This window comes from Alligator mississippiensis, chromosome 1 (genome assembly GCF_030867095.1).
Source record: "Alligator mississippiensis isolate rAllMis1 chromosome 1, rAllMis1, whole genome shotgun sequence".
NCBI classification, from domain to species: Eukaryota; Metazoa; Chordata; order Crocodylia; family Alligatoridae; genus Alligator; species Alligator mississippiensis.
Window position 1 is genome coordinate 129,403,729 of NC_081824.1, and position 21,927 is coordinate 129,425,655.

General features: G+C 43.5%; 1 protein-coding gene across 1 annotated transcript in view; it reads left to right on the forward strand.

Moving 5' to 3' along the window:
* The window catches only part of IYD (iodotyrosine deiodinase), a 29,750-nt gene extending 11,333 nt beyond the window's left edge, over nt 1-18,417 (forward strand). The window contains exons 2-5 of the mRNA XM_006262052.4: nt 4,543-4,737; nt 9,604-9,763; nt 12,636-12,792; nt 15,974-18,417. Of these exons, the coding sequence (XP_006262114.1) occupies nt 4,543-4,737; nt 9,604-9,763; nt 12,636-12,792; nt 15,974-16,156 (695 nt within the window). The 3' untranslated portion in view covers nt 16,157-18,417. The remainder of the gene's footprint in view (nt 1-4,542; nt 4,738-9,603; nt 9,764-12,635; nt 12,793-15,973) is intronic.
* The last annotated feature ends 3,510 nt before the right edge of the window (nt 18,418-21,927 follow it).

The window sequence follows — 21,927 nt, forward strand, 5'->3', positions numbered from 1 at the left end:
ATAAGCCAATCTGATTTTATTTAGAATAAGGTTTGAAACTAAATGCAGGCTTTGGACCACATTCTGTCTTCAGGTACACAGAATTTAATTAAGAATTGTATGGAACAGCTGTAGCTGTTAGACTTAAGGTAGCAATATGTGCTCTGGTGAGCCCTACTGATTTCTGCTACATCAGGTGAAGGGGTCTGAGGGTGTGTGCAGTGTACATGTGCTTGTAAGATGTGAATGCAGCAAAAGGGTACTAGTAAAATTAGACAAAGGTGCCGTGAAATCTCTCTCTCAGGCCCTTGCTAAACACTACATATATGAGGCAATTAACTGGTTAATCACACCATGAATTTAGACCAGCCGCAAGTGCAAAGTAATTATCACACAATTAACTGGTCAACTGTGCAATACATTTTGACTAGCCACACCTGCAAAGTAATTATCACACCAGAAAAATGACATTACTGCTGTAAAAAGAGCCAAACAGCTATAAAGTTAGCGCTGGAAAATGTGTAACAACTCTGTAGCTGGTTTCTCTCCAGCTTTCATTTGAACCTGTAGCAGGGCCCTCAATGGCATATACTCTTACTGGTTACATATTGCTTCTGCAAGTTATATGAAGTGGTTCTAGGTTACCTAAAAATGTTTCTGTCTTTGTGTCATGTTCTCTTCTGTGCCATGCTTGTCTCTTCCTCTTTTCTCTCCCTTCCAGCTGTTCTGACATCTCCCTGGTGCTGCTACTCCCATAACGGCATCGCCTTAAGCTTTTAGCGTGTTTGTATTATTTACTGTTTTGGCAGGCTGCCAGGTTTTTCCTGAGGCTTGTAAGAGAGAGAAAATAATAATTTAGAGTAGTTTATATCTCATCAAAAGCTGAAGGGAATTCTGTGGAACCAGGAAACGGCAATTTTGTCATCCGTAGGGGTTTCCCTTGTAGAACCGTAAAGAGTAGCTGCACCAATGTGAAACATCTGAAGGAGAAGGGCACAAGATTGCTGAACTGGGCCTCCTGAATTAGAAGTGCCCCCAATGCACCACAAAATGCTGGGGCAGACTGAAAGGATGCACGTTCTCTCTTGGACATCAAGTTTTACTTTTTCACAAGGGATATAATCACAGTCCTGAAAAAATATGTTGCAATCTATTACCTCATGATATTGCCCTGGAGCAGTGGTTATCAACATTTTGGGCCTAAATCAGCCTACATTAGACTCAACACACCCCTCTATAACTTTTGTGAATTGAGTGGCACCCAGTTTCAAAAACTAGTTGATATACTAGTGCTGATCTCCTTGCAAAAAGACCAGGCAGTGGGGGTAAAGGATCAGCCAGGCTTGGACAATTTCAAGCCTGCTCTTATCTGCTTATCTCCTTGCACCTTGGGGCACCCTTCAAATCTCTTCACACCTTGTGGCACCCTTCAAAGAATCTCACAGCACCCCAAGGTGTCATGATACCCCGGCTGAGAATCACTGCCCTAGAGCTAATGCCTTGTAAACAACAAATGAGGGTGGTAACGAAGTCATTAAATGTTAAAAGGGACCGATATTCTGGTGACGTCTTTGTATGCAGAATGAAATGCAAATAGTCTAATAGCCACTATGTCTTTGTTCAGACTCTTAAGTGTGAAATTGAATAGACTGTAATTCCTCTTACAAGAAGGTCCATCCTTGGAAACATTTTACTAATCTGTTTATGAAATGTGAAATTATTGTATTGGTCTCCAAGACAACTGCATATACTAAAAAGAAGAGATAATTCTGTTTATATTTCTTAAAAATGATACAGCTGTACATTTGAGGCTGCTTCTGTTTTTGGAATAATAACATAATGACAATAATATTAGGAAGAAAATATCCCAGTTTCCAGAGCTATTTGTATCTTTGCCAGCTACAGCATTGTTGAATAGTCAATAGATAAAATCTAAATGAGTTTCACCAGATGTAAAAGCTGGAAAAAAGAAAAGGTGTTATCCTTAAAACCCTTCAACTCTAGGGCCAGGTACAGAAATTACATTTTTACCAGTCTAATTGATTGGAAACCAGTCTATACGCATAACAGAACAGAAGTTCAGCACACATAGAGTGGTTTAAAAATGGCGGAACCCAGTTTAAGATTTGTGCCCCCAGCAAAGGGCTATTGTTTTCTGTTTGCTACCCATCTATACTATGCTGCTTACAGAAAACTGTGCAACTTAGATCAATCCCACCTGGGGCATTTTGAATGTCTGAACCTAGCCGAGGGAAGCACAGGGTAGAAGGAACCAACTAGTTGAATTTTATGAAGAAAAAAATTATAGTGTGGAAAATGAAGGAACATGTTTCAGTGAAATGTGGCAACAGTTAAAGCTTTTTACAAGGAGAGAGGAATGAAGAGAGACCATCACCAGGAACTCATGTTGACTGTGGACTTATCCCAGATGTGGATGCCCCTCTTCCCCTTCCTGTGTCCTGTCTCATACTTACAGCATTGTGAAATCACAGAACTTAACTCCAAAACACGTGGACACATAAATATATTCTATCAAACTAAAAGAGTTTGGAGGAGCTTACAATCTCCATAATAACCTTTTTGTGTGCCCACTTCTGTCCCATGGTTAGTGAAAGCTAAGTATGACCAGTTTACCCCTGTTTGAAACAAGTTGCTACAATTTAGATTTCACTTGCCATGGAATTGGGTGGACAGACTGAACATCATGGAGTAACTGACCACTGCTTTTAGTACAGTATAATTTCTACATCTGTCAATACACACAGTTTGAACTGAGCTCTGCATTGTAACATCTTCGAAAGGAGACATGGATATTGAGGAAACCGACTGTCAACCCCCAATGGAAATGTCATACTTCTTAAAAAAGCAGCCTTTCCCTGGATTTTGTTAATTCGATTGATTTCTTAGCTGTTTGTTTTAGAAGGAAAGCACTCTCATTTTACTTTTTTTTTTAGTCAGCGAGTAACATTTGGCCTTTTCCCCACAACTTTTTGGAACCCAGGATGCTTATACATGAGCTAGGAAGATGCTCTGACACACTGTAATTACAACACATTGGAGCAGACAGTGAATTGAGTCTGCTGGAGCATGGCAATTGCCACACTCCAGCCAGCCTCTATATCTTGTGTATGAGCGTCCCCGCTCTTCAAAATGGTGGCAAGGGTACTTTAACTAAAGCTCATTCAATGAGTTTTAGATAAAGTGCCCCTACCACCATTTTGGAGTGCAGGGACCCTGATACACAAAATGCTCAAGGCACTTTAATTAGAGTGACTCCCCTCCACTACACTCCTGGAAGATGTGTAAAAATGCCTCCAGTTTTGCAGATGGCTTACTGCACTTCAATCAGCCTATGATATATTGAAGGCTAACACAGCTGAGAAATGATTAGAGCATGTTAACAACCTAGGCTGCTAGGATGCTCCTGATTATTTGTTTTAAAGTGTATTTATTTAGTGGTTGCTATAACCTGAGGTATAAATTAAAGTTTGGTCATCTGGAAACTAGGGAATTCTGACTTGCCAGTGCTGTACAGTAGGGCTGTGCAAAGCTTCAGGTGCTGATTCGATTTGGAGGAGATTTGGCCCAGTTCAATGACCGAATCTCCAAATACAAATCGAATCAGGAGACCACTTAAAAGGTCTGAATTAATTTGAAGTGCTGCAAATCAATTCGGAAAAGATTCAGAGAACTTCGGCAATTTGGGCAGTCCCTGCTCGCTGCAGGAGGGAGCTGGACCCAAACTCCATGCTGGCAAGTAGGGGGAGGGTGAGCTGGAGGAGGGGGGAGGGGATCATGGGGGGACCCCTGCCAGGCCCCATCCCCTGCCTGCTCCCCCAGCCCCCTGAGTTCCCCTTGACCGCCCCCCCATGGCTGCCCTGACTGCCCCAGCTCCCAGCTCTTTAGAAAAAAAACCCTACTCACTGGCTGCTGTGAGGTGTGGGGGCAATCCCTGCTGCCTCCCATTGCCCTGTGCTGCATGGGGGGCTCTGCCACAAGCCCCCTCAACCACCACCCACTCTCCCAGCCCCCCCATGGCTGCCCCACCCTGCCCCAGCTCCTGGCCCCTTAAAAAATAAAAAGCTCCCACTCAACGGTTAGTGCAGCAGCCTTGGGGCTCCTGGGGGCTTGTGGCAGAACTCCCCATGCACCGCAGGGCAGTGGGGGGCAATGGGGATCACCCCACCGCCTGGCAGCAGCCGATGACTTCAGGCTTCTTTTTAAAGAGCTGGGAGAGCAGATGGGGCAGGCATTGAGAGCAGGCAGAGGGAGGGGGAGGAGGGGGGTGGGGAGGGGACGGGGACGATTCAGAGATTCAGCCAATTCGGCTGCAGCTGAATCTCCAAATCAGATTTAACCAAATTGATTTGGGACAGAGATTCAAATCCCTGTCCCCCAAATTGGCTGAATCTGAAGCAAATTCCAGATGCTTTGCATAGGCCTACTGTACAGCTGCAAATTTGGGTTCAAATATAGTACAGTGATTAATGTCAAATATATTAATGGCTTCCTACAAGAAATTAATCCGAAAAGCACAGACTGAATTTTTCTTCTTTTTTGCAGACATTGATGAGGAGTGGCAAGGATTAGATGAAAACATTGCACATGTCCCTTTCTCTGCCGAGTGCTATTCTGAGGATGAAATGATTAAAAGGTCAAAGGAATTTTATGAGCTTCTCAATAAGAGGCGGACTGTCAGATTTATAAGTGATGAGCCAGTCCCCAAGGAGGTTATTGATAATGTCATCAAAACAGCAGGTACAATACTGGATGAATGGTTCTTGAGAATGACACAAGTTTAGGACGGATGCTCAACCACATAGGATAAGAGCAATATGGATGGGGAACACTTAGGGAATAAGAATTGAGAGCATGGACAGTATCTTTCCAGGTTTAAATGCCAGCCTGTTGAATCAGCACTGAATGAGGTTTCAGGAGGGATGGGGCAAGGGAAAGGTTATCATCCCAAGAGCCATGTGAATAACTGATTCTTCTTGGTTTGCCTGCAGTTCTGAAAAATAAAAAAAAAAAAAAAATTGTAGCAAACAAAAAATAAATTTAAAAAATAAATTTAAAAAAATCAAACGAATCATTTTATTTGACCCAAAATAAAATGTTTTATTTCTTTTCTTTAGTTTTTCAAAATGTTTTACTTAAACTAATTTTAAAATTAAACATTGTATCTGTATTTATGTGAATATTATAAGCGCTCAGAGAATTTCAGTGCCCTGGTCCTAGAGGTGGTTGAGTGAAATAAAAAACAAACGAGTGGATTTACACATGAAATAAAGCTTGCTTGATGACATAGAAATAGGAAAATAAAAAATAAGTATAAAAATAAAGATAGGGATGAAAAGAATAAGAATAAAATAAGAATAAAATCTTAAAATATTGATGTAAAAAATTCAGAACAATTTAAAAATGTGTAAAAAATAATTGAATTAATGAAATGACACTTAATAAAATTCATTAAATTAATTAACCACTTTTGGTTACATATCAGTGAACTGTGAACTATAGACATCACCAGTCTGTAGTGGGGATTAGCAGTGTGCAGTGCTCCCTGCTGTAATTTAGTATGAAGAGATCAGCAGGGTGGGTTGTTATGTGGCGCCCCCTGCAGTAATTTACTGTGAATAGCGCACTGAGCATTTCATGAGATTTCAGACCGATGACATGTAAACAGTGATGGAAAAATAAAACCCACTGTTTCAATTTAGGAGGCATAGAATGCAACCCTGGGCCACTTGTACAAGTGATGGGGGTTTCGTTCTCCATAAATTCATAGATTCATAGATGTTAGGGTTGGAAGGGACCTCAGTAGGTCATCGAGTCTGACCCCCTGCCCTGGGCAGGAAAGAGTGCTGGGGTCAGACGACTTCAGCTAGGTGCTTGTCCAGTATCCTCTTGAAGACCCACAAGGTAGGGGAGAGCACCACCTCCCTTGGAAGCCCATTCCAGATTCTGGCAGCCCTTACTTTGAAGAAGTTCTTTCTAATGTCCAACCTAAATCTGCTGCTCTCCATCAATTTGTGGTCACTGTTCCTAATTACTCTAGGGGGTGCCCTAGTAAATAGAGCATCTCCTATTCCCTGCTGCCCTCTCCTGATGAATTTATAGGCAGCCACAAGATGACTCCTAAGCCTTCTCTTGTGAAGGCTAAAGAGATCTAGGTCCCTCAGTCTCTCCTCATAGGGCCTTGCCTGCAGGCCTCTGACCATACGAGTGACCCTTCTCTGAACCTTCTCAAGATTCTCCGCATCCCTCTTGAAGTGCGGTGCTCAAAACTGCACACAGTACTCCAACTCCAATGGTGGGTTTTATTTTTCCATCACTGGAAATTGTGGAACTTATTTTTCCATCATTGTGTCAATTAAAAACCCACCATTTCAATTTAGGGACTTCTGTCACTGGTATGGAACAATGGTGGCCCACAGGCAGCTCACCCCTCCGGCTGCAGGCAGGCTCCACCAGAAAAAAAAAGAAAAAGCAGCAAGGAATCCAATCTCTGATCCTTTTTTTTTTCCCCCGGAGCCTGCCCACCGGCAGCCGGGGATGAGCTGCCAGCAGGCCCTGAGCTGTGGGGGGCCTGGTCCTTCTCTCCATGGCAGTGGTGCCCACTGGAGCCACCTGCTAACAGGTGGGTGTTGCCTGGGGCATCACCACTGCAGAGGACCCCCTGCAGAGGATCCCCTGCAGCTCAGGGCCTGCTGGCAGCTCACTGCCCAGCTGCAAGAGAGGTGGGTAGGCTCTGCTGGAAAAAAAAAGCAGGCCACTCACCACTGTTTCTCTTGCCTTGGCAGAGCCTGTCCACATGAGCTGCTGCTGAGTCACAAAGCCCCTGAGCTGCAGTGGGGCCTGGTGCTTTCCTCCGAGGCAGTAATGCCCCCCGGGGCTGCCTGGTTGGCCTGTTAGTGGGCGGGTGCTGCCCCAGGTCACAGGCAGCACCTGGCCCAATCCAATGGTGCACAGGGTGCTGGAAGCCCAGGCATACTCAGGGAAACTCAGGCCTGGTGGACTTCCAGTGCCCCATGCAATGTCCTTGCACCTTCCTGCCACCTGGGGCTGCCCAAGAATGGGCTGGCTTGCCCCTGGGGTAGTGCAGAAAGGTGGCAAGGTGTGCTGGTGGCTGGAGAAGGTAGGGGCATTGTGCGCAGGGTGCTGAAAGCCCACCAACCCTGAGCTTCCCTGAGTACACCTGGGCTTTCAGTGCCCATGGACCGTCCCAGCTGCCTTCTCTGGATGTATCGCTGCAATTTATCACATAGCAAACTAAAAAACATTGGATGGGTTTTACTTTCCTATGTAACAAAGTCATTTAAATAGAAATACACTGCCAGGTGTGTACAGCGTGATGAAATTGAAACATAATACACTGCCACAGGTATAAACTGTGACACCGTTAAACCAGTAAAAAAGGGCAATTAACCCACTTAAAAGGCCAATTTCGTGATGTGTACAAGCACCCCTTAAGAACTAAACCCCATCACATGTACAAGGGCTCCAAATGACCAAAGTCATTTGACTGAGTCTGGCTGCTGGCACCCAGAGAAGATACTATGAGGTAAGTAAGGCTGTAAATTTGTAGTGCACCATTCTTTCCACAGTAACTGCACATCTGTTTGTTCTTACTGTGTGATATATATAACACAGCTACCCCATTTTCACTGTGTGCTAAGCTACCGTCTCAGAAATTAAATTTTAGGGTTTTTTTCAGGATTTATGTACCCCAGACTGTTATTGTACTGTCCAGACCCAAAGTCATCTCTGCTCCAACAGCGTTGACTTTACTCAGCCATGAACTGGACCTGCATTAGTTCTGTCACTCTACAAGCTGGCTGTTGTTAGTAAAATATAACATTTGAAAGCAGCATTAAGAAATTTCAGGGACTTGGTGGGCATACTCATACAAAGATTCCAGTAGTCATTTGCTTTTGGTTGTTTCTCCTTTAAAACACAGTAAGCCATTTTGTTGCTATACATGCATGGCATGAGCCTCTTTTGTCTCCTGATGTAGTGCGCAGGTTTGTTATTACCCTGAAATAAAATAGTTTTCTGAAAGCATACTGTTAGGTTTACAATAATTTGGATTATTAAAAAATATTAGCTTTACAGCTGAATACAAGGCATGACCTGTGGCCTAGCAATGCAGCTGACCACAAGGCAGAATGATAGCTAGGCCTTTGCTTGTGTCAAGTAATCATTTTAACTGCACCAAGCATTTTCTGAGTTAAAAAGTAAATCTGTGTCTGTGTGCTAAAAAAAATCAGCTACAGCAAGAAATAAGATAAAACAGAAAAACCATTGTTTTGAGCTTACTAGTTGCGTCCTTGAAAAGTATCTTCTACTGTGTAAGGTTTTGCTAACATAATGTTACTGTTACTTAACTTTTAGCTTTTAAAAGTGCTAGTTCAGCTTAATAAAAATATGCTGTTACAAAGATTTGTAGAACACCGCCCCAAGTATTGCTTTTTGTTAACCATATAGTCTTGCTTTGTTATAAAAAGTATAAAAGATCGCCTCACCCTTGAGGGGGGGGCCATTTTGCCTTTTGCTGGCTTTGTGGTCTTTGCTCGAGCAAATAAACAGCTATCTTTCTTTACCCGCGTTGTCTGTCAATCAAATTACAGCTAGACAACGGACCTTAGGGAGGTTTCTCCCACCACACTGATTAGGTGGCAATCATTAAGAAGCTAAACATGTTTTGGCAAATGCAACAAAGTGCATATGCATATGCCTGGAATGCACATAAAGCATCTCCTAATCTAGAAAAAGAGTTCTGAGAAATATAAAAAAGGGAAAATGTAAACACCTGCAATTATGGTCTCAAGCTGAGGAAGAATTAAGTACTTGATAAACCGTATTTAATATGAAAGACAGCCATGTCTTTAAGTAGCCTGTTCATAGTACATCTCAAATTAAAGTCAGCGCGTAGATAAATTAACATTCATTTCTAAGACCTGCAAGTGGTTAAAATATTTATTTTTCAAAGGAAACAAGCAGAGTCCATTCAGCTAGCAAAATTCTCCACCTTAGTCCTTTTTAGCCAGCTTCACATATGAGGGGCGAGGTTCAAATGTAATATGTACCTACATGTGTCAGCTGCTTTTGGAGCTGTCAAGTTAAACTGAATGCTACTTAACAGACTTCTGCACAGCAGTGTCCTTCTTTAATCGTGTGGCACCTGATTTATTTTGGCTTCTAGGTTTGGCTGCCTGAGCGCCCTTCAGCCAGATCCTTTGAATCAGCTGCATATTTAGTCCATTTAGTATTTTGCTTTGATTTTATTGCTCTGCATTAATATTACTTACTGTATGATGCTTAGACAGACACCTTAAATGTATTAAATTAAAAAGTTCTAATTCCTTGCTTCTCATATTATAACAGAAATCTGAACAAGAATTAAATAGGATAGCCAGTAGTGAATAGCACTTAATACTTTTTTCCACAGAAAAATAAATGAGACTATCAGCATCAGTGGGACTGAGTCCATTCTCTCTCATTGGTCAGCCTAATTTCTTGTTGTTCTGCTTTGCAGTCCTTTAGTAAACAGAATTATGATTTTGTGCCTCATTTTTGCTACCCTTTTGTTGAGTGATTTTACTATTTGTTACTTGTATGTAGGAACTTCTCCCAGTGGAGCACACACTGAACCTTGGACTTTTGTAGTAGTGCATGATCCAGAAATAAAACATAAAATTCGGGAGATCATCGAGGAGGAAGAAGAAGTAAACTACAGGAAAAGGATGGGAGACAAATGGGTGCATGACCTAAAAAGACTGAGGTACAAAAATCAATACAAAAAGCAGCCAAGATTTTTCAACATGATGACAAATCAGAGGACATGAAGGGCACATGCAGATGAGTGCACACATACGGTTTGCAGTGCTACAGACCTGTCTGCAGTGCCACAAACCACACATGCAGGCATTTATCATGCTGCTGATTTGCAGTGTGGTGGGTTTTTTTGACACTGGAAAATCCCAGTGTTAAAAAAACCTGTGGCAGAAAAAAACAGGGCAGTGCACATGGCAGCAGCATGCACCACCTGAAACCAGAGCCTGGCTGGCCAGAGCCACATTCCAGCTGCCAACCAGGCTCCATGCACCCGGATTACTGCTGCTGCAGCAACACTAGGCCCCCAGGACCCCAGGTAAAGCTGCTGGGCCAGCCCAGGTGCTGGCCCCAGCCTCCTCTACTCTACCCAGGGCAACTCGCCACATGTCAGAGCATGCATGCATGAGCATTCTCCAGGGACAAGTAGCAGCAGCACAACTATGTGCCCCTGCTCTTTGTCTCCAGGGAAACATATGAGTTCTCATCTGGACATGCCCAAAAAGAGCCTGATTTGGAAAATAGGGTGAGCAGACAACAGCAAAAAGTAATGAAAGTTAGAAAGACAAATGTCGAGACACCCAAAGTGCTTAGTTGCTTCTGAAAATCTTGAAAAAGTAAACTCATAACTGAAAACTTGTCAGCTGTGTTTGCTCAGAAAATGTATTCTAACTACTACTTTTCTTTCATTTATTTTAAGGAAAAACAAAGAAGCTTTTTGAATCAAATACAAATATTTGCTTTAAAATATTTTTGCCCAAGGATCTTTAAATATTCCTCATTTTCCAGGGGATTTTCCAAAAGAGAAGAAATTAACCCCTCCTTAGATTCTACCCCATTTCAATAGAGCTAAGAAGGCAGCTGAGATCATGGTAGCTTCTTCCACCAGGCTACTTCTTCATAGAGTGGCTGTTTCAATTCCATAACTGAAAGGATTAAATTCCTCCTTATGGGGGCAGAGATTTTCCATAATCTAGCTCACATGATTCAAGGTAAAGACTTGCATGAACCCTTAGCTTTATAGAGGTGAGGAAACACCCTGAAATCAATGGAGCTTTTGCAGCATATCAAATTAAGCATTTAGGATCAGAGGCCAGCAGTTCCATATGCCCCACCTCTTTGCTAATAGCATTTATAGCTTTTATTTATTCATATCGATAGTATTTATTGTTCTGGTACAAAACCGGAGTACATGGGAGCTATATAAATAATTAAAATATAGCTCTTTCTGCATAATAACGAGATTGGAATATGTGCATAAGATGGTATTACATATACTATCTCTTCACAAATAGCACCAATAAAAATCCTTGCTTGTTTTGTGAGTTCCTTTAATACCACTCCTGAAACCAATGTCACTGTAGTAAAAATGGCTGAAAAACAGGTCAATGAGCTAGGTTGGATGACCATCACTCTATCATGGAAAGTGTTTAAGAAAAGGTTGGACAGCCACTGGCTGGGGATGATCTAGGCATAGCAATGGCTATGTTCTACCATGGTATTTCCTGTGCTTCTGGGCATTTTTGGCTGCCTCTGCCCTCCCCCCTCTTTTCTGTTATATATGTCAGGGTATTTATAAGTCCTCCCAGAGGCATTAGGTGTTGGCTACAACCAAGGCTGGGGACTTGACTGGCTTGTGCCAATGTTCCTGCTGGAAGCAAAGCTGGAGGTTCCTGGCTAGAGGGTCTTGCCCCTCTACTGAGGGTCAGGCTGATCACCATATTCGTGGGTCAGGAAGGAATTATATCTCATGGTCAGATTGATAAGGAATGTGGGCAGTTTTGCCTTCCTCTGTAGTGGGGTTGCTAGCCCTTTACCTGGGACCTCTTGAGCATATATTCACAACATTTTATGCAGGACATTGGCTGCTGTGGTTCCCCTGTTAAACCTGTGTGACAGGTTAGAGTGTTAGATCTTGTGCTGTTTCAGAGTTGATGGTAGTCTTATGTAGAGTTTAGATTATGGTTTGCATGGGTTGAGTTGTATAGGGATGGCCCTGCCTCAGGTGGGGTTTTGGACTGGATGTCCTTTGGAGGTTCCTTCCAGCCTTACTTCTTTATGGCTCTATGACTATAAGCGTAACTGTGGAGGAGCAGACGGGACAGCCCCCAGGCACCACCTTTGTGCAGGAGCTCAAAAACAGCCATGACCACAGCGGTGGCTGATCATGCCACTCAATGAAATTCACAGCAGCTGGCACTGCCCTAGGTGCTGCATGGCTGCTTTGAGCATGGAGCTGCCCAGCTGTGCCTCTGTGGATGGTTGTGTTTGTGTGCACAACCTATACAAGGTTGTTTTCAAGCTATGTCAGGAATTCCCATCTTGATAGACTGAAAATAAGCATTGCAGTAGGAATTACAGTATTTTGCTTTGAAAGATTAAGTCACTTCCTTTTTTCTTGATGCCTGAAGGCAAGAGCCCTGAGTCCAGGCCACAGGTAAGAAAAGATAGATCTGTATTACATTTCCGTACAACAACACTATAGAGCTGGAAAAAAACCCAAGTCTTTTATCCATATTGTCCGCATGTGCTAAGATTTAGGGCTCTAGTTCAGGTCTATTTCTGTAAAAAAAAAACAAAAAACACTCAACGTTTTAAATAAAATATTATTAGTTATATCAGTACATTTAATATTTTATTAAAATTTAAAAATTTTCACTAACAATAATTTGTGGTAAGGTTTTTTTTGTCTTTAAGAGCCCCATCATCGTAACTGTTGCACCCTTTTCCCAAATCTTTATGGCCAATGCAAATATTTTGTGAGGTAGTGAAAAGAATTAGGCAACAAATAAATATATGTCTTAACAACAACCTTTTTTCAGAACAAATTGGATCAAAGAATACCTGGATACAGCTCCCTATCTGATCCTCATTTTTAAGCAGGTGTATGGGAGACTTCCAAATGGAAAAAAGAAGACCCATTACTACAATGAGATCAGTGTTTCTATTGCCTGTGGTATCCTTCTGGCTGCACTGCAGGTATGTCAGTGGTTTGCCACACAGTTGGGTTGGGTTTAGACAAGGCATGGATGAATTGCTTTGAATAAAATAACAAAACTGAACCTTAGTCCCAAACTGGGACTAAACCCAAGTCTTATGGGAGGTATGAAAAAGTTTGACATTACTATTCAAAAAATTAATAGAATCACATGAAAACTTGAAGCTTTGAATGCTCCTATATTGCCAGTACACATTTGTACTGAAAAAATGCTCTGCCCATTATGAAGAGGCTTAGGTACAAGAAGATAAATCTGATTTTCCTTTAATATTGGTTAACAGTAAGAAAAGCTGTGTGTCTCATGTTGCCTGCACCTCCTTTTAGAGAGTAGATCCTGGCACATACAGCACACATAGCTGTTGCATTACACAAATGGCAGAGCTAAGATTCTCAAGTAGCTGTCTGATAATCATAAACCATAATACTATTAACACCTTCCTTTCATTAATCCCTAGAAAATACTTTAAGGATCACTGCTCTGAGATCATCTTTAGTGTTATAGGACACAGCACTGCCAAAAAAAAAGGAAGCCTGCTTGTCACTTAGTAGGCAAGGCAGTTTCACTCATTTTGTTCAAAGCATTTCTGAAGATGAATTCATGTATAAGGCATATGAAACTGCATATGTTTTACACTGGGCAATCAGATAATCTGATTAATCTCTCAACATTTAATTCATTTTATTATCTCTAATACACACAGAGAAATATTTGAATAGTCAAGGTTTCCTGGGTATTATATCACTATAACAGGGGCAGGGAAATGGCGCTTACACTGAACCAACTTGTTACTATTGAAATAAGTCTTTCCCTTCTGTGCCCTTTTTGATGTCTGGTGGTTGTATCAAAGGAAAATCTTCCCAGGTGCAGAGCTGAGGAGGAAGCAGTCCATGTGACTGAAATGTGCCACTGGTGTGCCACTCCTCTGTAGCTGCCTGGGTAGCTGTCCACTTCCCTTCCCAGTACTTGAGTAGGGAGAGGGCACACTGGGGATGTGGCTAAAAGAGAAGGGAGAAGAGTCATCACCTTGGGCCACCCACCAGCATGGAGCTCTACTCTTCCCACAGACCTCCTGCTCTTCAGTTCCTTTAGGAGTCCTTGCAGTCAGTTATTTGCAGCTATCCTAAGCCCCAAAGGTTGTACTGTCTTGTTCCTCACTAGTCATTAGGTCTCGGTCTCTTTAGGCTCCACTCTTCCTCCTTCCATCATCCCTTCCTGGGCCTTTATGCAGACAGATACCTGATGGTCCTTGTAGCTCAGCAGTGGTGCTCCCTCCTCCGTGACTCTTGCTCAGCTCATAGCTGCTGACAAGACTGTCGAGTAGGGTTGAGTGCTATAGAGTCCTGTCAACTGAGCACGAGTCACGGAGCGCTGGGCTCCATGACTATGAACTGAGCAAGAGCTACGAGCGCTGGGCAGACTGCTGGATGCGAGAAGCTCAGCATGTGAAAATGTTATGAAACTGGCACTCCTACATATTTAATAGATCCCCGTTCATCCCAAAGGTTCCCCAAATGCTTAGCAGATTAAATAGAAGGCCATGCACTGCCCTAAATCCTCAGGCAGAAACCCCACTGAATCGGGGAGAGCTGCATGCTCATCTCTTGGTTATGTTTGCCCCTTAGCGTTTGTCATGTTGCCCTGTTTTCTTGTGGGAGTTGTCATTGGCAGACTGGGCAACAGGTGACTGGTCTGAATGAATGTCTTTGTTTTTCTGTAAAATCCAAACAAAATAAAGTGCATGCTCATAGCAGGTGACAAGCTGTTCCTAAGGGGAAAATGTTGTCACACCTCTTGAGAGGCACAGCACTGGCTATGGAGTACTGCCTATAGAGAGGGTGGCAACTTGAGGCCCCCTTTGTTGCACTTGCTGCAGGCATTGAGATGGGCCCTGTGTAAATCAGATCAATCCTGCAAGCGGCTCTAACTCCCAGCACCCTCCTCATCACTGTCTTTGAGCGGTGGCGTAGCACAGAATGCTAAAGTAACAGAACATGCCAGATATCCTGGAACAGCTCCAGATTTCAGCTCCCCAAACATGGGACTTTTGTTCCAAATTTGGAAAAAAATAAATAATTCTGGATCAGATCGAGGCAGCATCCTATGGAGTCTGCTGAGAGGATGCAGCTTGATGCTCTCTGTTGTGAAAATGCAATTTCCTCCTGACCTGGAAGCAGCATAGCCATGTTCGTGAAGCACCATGCCCAGGTTTGTTAGCCCTGCCTCTCAGTGCTGCTTGAATGCAGCTGTGCTAAGTAGCTCTTGTGACAGGTGAGATGATTAGGTTGGGTACAGTACCACGGGAACGTAGCACTGCTGCTTCTGGTTCAGGAGGTAGCTGAGGTCTACATCTTCATGTTACGCTTCACCTGTACCTCAGCTGCACTAATTAGCCTGTACACAACACTTCGCTGTGGGAGTTGCACCAACCAGACTCAGAAATAGGGTAAACTACTCCAGTAGTTCCAGTAGTTTTGCTACTCCAGTAGTATAACAGTAGCATAAGGAGGGGTGGGCAACTGGGGCACCAGCCCTGGGTGCCCACTTAGAGGAGGTGCAAGAACAGCAGCTAATGCCACTGGCCCAGCCCCTGCTGCCCAGGGCACAAATCCTGGTAGTTACATCACTGTGTCCCAGACTGTGTTCCTTGAAAGACAGTTTCTTTACAAAAGCCCCACTACAATAGCTGCTTCAGGCGGGCTCCTCTCCTGTCCCCCACCCCAACATAGTGTGACCTGTGAGGCTACTGTCTTTGTAGCTTCATCACTAGGGAAATCCTCTCCTGTCCCCTGGCTCTTCCCGTGGGGCCCTTTATGCAGCTGTTGGAATGTCGAGGGGACAGAACAGTATTCTGAATGTTGAATTTCTGCCTCCCCAAATCCTCAAATATGCTGTGTTTGCAGGAACCCCCAAGCTTTGCGTTAAGTACGATAGGAAACCTACTTTGTTGTTGCTAAGACTATCAGTAAAATAGAGTTGAGTTCTAAAGCCTGATGGACAGTATGGGCATTATTGTAGGAATGGTGGTCAATGAACATTATTGTACAGTGGACATTATTGTAGGAATGAAGAGGCAGTCACAGACTCGGGAGTAAGGATTTTATGTTGGTCTGTTTGTTTAAAAGTGTTTCTGCCTGTCCCTGCCTCCTCCTCTCTCATTCCAGAACGTGGGTCTGGTCACAGTGACTTCTACCCCTCTGAATTGTGGCCCTCGTCTCAGGGTGCTGCTTCAGCGCCCAGCAAATGAGAAGTTACTCTTGCTGCTCCCTGTTGGATATCCCAGCAAAGACGCCACTGTGCCCTATCTGACACGGAAGCCCCTGGATGATATTATGGTGGCTATGTGAGCATGGAAAAATCAAGGCGAGCAACTACCAAAATGCCTGTTGTAAAGCAACAACTCATATAATTCTGCTTCTCTTCATTTCTATTGCACACACTTCATCTTTGTCCTTTTTTATGCATCTGCTGTGCCGGCTGTTTATACTGGTATGCCTTTTTAGTGCTAGCAATTGCAGTGGCTACATTCGCTATATGCAGTGAGTAGTCAAGCATGGTGAATTTGACAGCTGCTATTATCAGTGAGCCTGGTTGATTGTTCCAAGGGATGTGCACAATGGCATTTAAATGACCTTCATCACTCAAATTGCTTCTCCACCTGAGGGGACTTTTTTTCTGAATTGGGAAATTGCCCTTGTGTGATACTTGTGTGATTGTCACTTGCACAGCTATTTTCATATTAGGGCTTTTGTTCGAGGGAAGCATTAGAGAGCTTAACAAAGAATGTAAGGAGACCTAAGTGACTTAGATAATTGATATTGCTGAGCATGCATTTTTCAAGCACTCTTCCGGTAGCTGTATTAAACTTTGCAAGGAGAGAGATCTTCCCTGTCTGAACTAGACTTTTCTCAGACTGCCTTTGCTTTCCTGTCATTGATAGGAGCCCCCAGTTGTGGGCAATCTAAAGCAGTGGTTCTCAACTTTTGGTACCCCCTGCTGATGGACACAGGAAAAGCGAAACCAGAAGTCCCACCGTGGCACTTCTGGTTTTTCTGCCATGAGTCAAGTCCCACGTTTTCCATCGCGACCCAGGGCAAAGCAGCCTGTGCGGGGCCTCCCTCCCTATCCCCCAGCACGCTGACACTGGGGAGTGAAAGCCCCGGCGCACCAGACACGGCGGGAGTGGCAGCGGCTGGAACTTCTGGCCTGAGCAGGCAAAGACCAAAATGCAACACCCATGTACCCCCTGCCTGTGTCTCACGTACCCCCAGGGGTACACGTACCATGGGTTAAGAAACACTGATCTAAAGCACACAAGCTAATTTCCACCTATTTACATTCTCACTGACATCTTGTCACACTTTTAGCTTCTTTCATTCCTTTGAGTCTCAGACCAGCAGAGTCTCCCTGTGCCTGAAGAAGGGTGACTGTGCCCGAAAGTTTGCAAAGAACTTTTTTTCCAACTACTCAGTTGGCCTAATAAAAGATATCACATCTATCCAAAGAACCTTGCCTGCCTAAAGCATGCAAGGCATCTGAGGTGTTTTAATTGGTATCATCCACACATGCCATGGTTATATATACATGATACGGTGGCTAAATCACTGGTGCCTTGTCTACCCTAGAGAATCCAACATTGGGCATGCATGAAGTAAACCATAACACTGATCCTGAGTTTGTTACAAACAAAGCCTCTGTCATTAAAGCTATGCTGGTGAGTTAAATCAGCAAAAAACCCCTAGAGGGGACACAGCGTATGTGAAGAGGATTTTTTTTCTGCCAGCATAGCTACCCCATCTTCCCAAAACAGAATGACAACCTTTTAGGAGCGGTGGGCCAAATTAGTACAGCTCACTCCAAAGGTGGGCTGTCGGCACTTCCCCTAACGAGCTTCTGACCCAGCTGCTGCTTTCCATGTCACTGCTGCACTTCTGATCTGGTTGTTACTTCCTTCTGGGGAATTGCCTTTGCCATTCAGCTACATGGGCTGAATGGAATTTCTTGCTGGGCCTGATCTGACCTGTAAGCTATAGGTTGCTGATCCCCAACATAAGCTGTACTGACAAAAGTGCTCTCTGTTAGCAACTGCATCAAGGATTCTGCTGGCAAGGTGACTTGTAATTAAAAGAGCACACAAAATGGATTGCCAAAAGAAGACATGTTTTGTTTTTCCCACATCTGGATTTTGCAAATTAGCATATAGGGAAGCTCATAAAAATGAACCTGAAAATTGCACAGCTGTGGCATAGAAATGACTCGTTCAAAGATTCCACCCACCAAAGCACCTTTAACACTACAAAGCAGAACTCTTTGTTTCTAAAATATGCATTTGGATGCAACCACCTCAATCATATTCTACTGCTGATGAGACACCAGTGAGAATCTTACAAATCAAGCTTTAGCACTGCTCTTTTGTCAAACCTGCTTGGGACTGCCACTATTGTTTAACAATTGTGCTGTCATTTTTTAAGCTGTAAACGAAATGGGTAGATAAGAAACTTTTGCACTTGCATTTCCCTGCAGGACATTCTTAAATAAAAATGAAAAATTCCATCTACCAATTGTTTTACATGTATTAATTAAAGGCTTTTCATTTGTTTGGTTCTAATTACTGTGTTATCTTGGTAGAGATTAAGTGAGTAGAAATGTCTCACAAGCAGTCCATGGGGGGTTTATTTTTATATTCAGCTACCCATTAAAAATATCAACTAAGAATCACCAACTGGTCTAGATTTTCTACAGCACTCAGCCCATTGCATCTCCCACAGTGGCTAAGCCTTCACTGACACCCAATGTACTGAAAAGAGGGCCACTTGTTTTAGTGCTCATGTAGGAGCCAAGTTCTTCTGAAAATTTTATCTCATATGTAGGCTTTGAATGTTTTGGAAATCTAGCCCTAAATGAGGAATGTCTGAAAGCCTGGGAAATTAAGATCTTAGCTGGAAAACAAAGAGCCCTTACATTATCCAGTCTATGCTACTTCCGGTGCACAGTCATTCCTTTAAAGACACTTTAGATGTTTTCATTATTCAGCGTTTACTGTGCTTTTTTTATAGCTCAGAATTTTTCTGTATTCTTAAGCTCCTCTGACTATCACACTGAGCCTTCAGGAGTGCCTGGCATAATGGCACTTCCTGGCTGGGCTATTCCAAAACATGCCATGCCCAGCTGCTCCTGAAGGCATTCTCCAAACTGAGAAGAGAGGCCATTCTGGGGCATGACCAGCAGCCACTCCCAACCATACCAGACATGGAGGTCTCAAGAACAGCCTCACTGTCTTATTTCTGAGCTTGGAATGTGCTTGAGAGAATGGATGTGTTGCATGTGTTCAGGAACAGCTCATCTGGGGCACAACAACACCATGGTGTAGACGTACCCTGAGATGCCATTAACACTGACAGTGGGTAATAAGCTAAACTTTCTGAACCAGAAACAGTCTGTCTCTCTATGGCTGGGTCTATATGTAGTCTTTGTACCAGTAGTACCAACATAACTATTTCAGTTAAGGTTTTTATAGTGGCAGAAGATATCTGATATCCTACTATAGCTTATTGTCCTCTTTGCATAGGATTTACCATGCTGGTATTGTTAAAGTACTGAAACTTCAGGGAGAGGACAAACTCACATCCCAAACCTACTTAGACCATGAGAAGCCAGGGGAGCTACACGCAAAGGAATTGGATCCTTAGCCCAAAAGTGTAGACCTAAGCTACTTTAGAGCAAAGATGAAAAAAAGAGAGGTAAGCAGAACTGGATATACGTAACTCTGTGTTGATTTTTCAAACATGCTCAAGTTGGCCTCGCTATTTTCACTGAAGATGATGCACAAACTACCATGGACTTCAGCAGGTGCACAGCTAGACCACCAGAATATTTTTGAAAATCCTACCTACCTAGTATGATTTAGCTACACTACTATTATGGAATTTGCATTGCACTTCTGACTCATAACTCACAAGGCTTTACATTGTTTCTCTAGTGGCCATACAAGTTACCTGTATCAAGAGTTGGAGAGATCTGAAGCTTACTTATTTCTTAGTCAGATACTTAGCTGAAGCACTCAGCACTCATGCTGATTAAATCATGTACATTTCAAGGAACAGACTTAATAGGTTAAGGACTGAAGTCCAGTGGTCCTTCCAAATGCAGAAAGGAGGGGAGGCCTTGCATCTGAAATACACCCTGCATTGCAGTAACACTCTGGGACCCCCTTCTGATAGGCACTTTACAAATACAGAACCAAAAAACCCCAAGCCCCAGCGCTTGCCCCCAAAAGCTTACAATTGAAGTATAAAACATGAAACACCAAATGGATGCAGAAAGAAATGAGCAGAGAGCAAAAAATGAGATCGCTTTGGTCAGTATGATAGGTAGTGGACCCCATAAAATTGACATTCAATGACAAGTCTTTTTCTGGACATAATGAAAGGAGAGCTTTATAGTGGGATGAGGAGGACATAGCTTTGTGGCTGTTGCTGTTTCTGTTTCGCAGATAAGCTCGCTAACCTGGTGAGGAGGGCTTTAAACTAAGTTAACCAGGGATGGAGACCAAAGCCCTGATGTAAGTGGGAAAGCGAGAAAGCTGGAGGAAGAGCAAGCAGGAGGGGGTGACAAGTTACCTTAGGTGCTTGTACATAAATGCACAGAGCCTGGGAACCAAGCAGGAAGACTTGCAGTCACAGGACTATGATGTGATTGGAATAACAGAGTGCTTGTACACGTGATGGCCAGACGATGTACACATGACAAAAATTTCCCTTCGTGTGGCTTATTTACATCACACTTTATATGTATGTGAGTTTTTGGTGATTTAAATGAGTTTGTATCATCCCAAACTAAACCACATCCCAATGCAGTTTAGTTTGCAATGATGCAACTTGCAACAGTGTAGCCAATAATCTGCCACCTGTACACAGCAATTCAGTGAATGATGTGTAGTGAGTCTTTTTTACCATTGGGTGCCACTACAGTTTTTGTTTGTGAGCTCCCTTTTTGCAGATATTGGTGTGTAATGAATGTTTTAAGATACCAGGTGTAGCTGCAGAGCTCAACATGAATCAATCTTCTGCTGACCTTTTATTATTATTTAATTAAATAAAGAATTCAAAAACACTGATCTGTGGCTGTTGTCTCCTATTTCACTTGGTATGGTGGGTGTCCAAAGGTCCCCAGGGTGTGCTGGGGGGTTGCAGATCAGGGTGATTCTGGGCTCTTTTGGAGATTGCCCAGTGTCTGCTGTATGTGCTCCCTTCTCCATTATCAGGGATAGTGTGTTGCGTGGTGTACCCTGACCCCCTCAGCACTATTACAGAAATACCACACAGTTAATGCTGTGATTGGTTTTGCAAAGCCACCCAATGTTATAAAAATGACCTTTGTCAGCAAAAGGTGTATCCTGTTCCCCTAGTTCGGGGTTCATGCATGGAATTAATAATCAATGGCCTGCTTTATGTGGGCTGCTAAGTGTGGTTTTCTTTGCTGCTAAAAGCAGTAAGCAAGTGCCTGGTCTCTGGATGGTAGATACTAGCCTGCAGACATCACCATTTTTTTCAGTGTGCAGGCCCCCCCTGAACCTAACCTGCAGTTCTAGGATGCCAGGCACTATTTCTGGTTCACACTGGTGGTTTAGGCTTGAGGCACAAGCCAGACCTGAGGCTTGTGCCTGCCCCACATTGGGATGGGGGCAGATGGGCTCTTGGGCAGGTGGTCAGTCTGTTGGCTTGTGCCCCCAGGAGCAGTGTCTTGACACATGGGTCACTACATAGCCTGCTGCTATGCCATGCGTGGACAGGGACTTTCTGGGGTGCAGGGACAGTGGAGCAGGGCTTCCCCCATGGCTGCTGTACTATGTCTGGTATAAAGAAGCCTGACCCTGCCTGCCAAGTTGGATGGATTCTCCTCTCAGCATTTAACTCCTAAAAGGAGTTTAATTGGGTCCCCATTAAACAAATACAGACAGTTGCCATAGGTGCAGACAGTCCTCATGCCCGGCTTGGCCCTGTCTGGAACCAAACAGTTCATTGGCAGAAAAACTTGCAAGAGGTCTTGTGTGCACAGTAAAAATTCCCAGACTATTCCTGCCAACCACCATGAGGCACTCCTGTGCCAACCCAGCCTG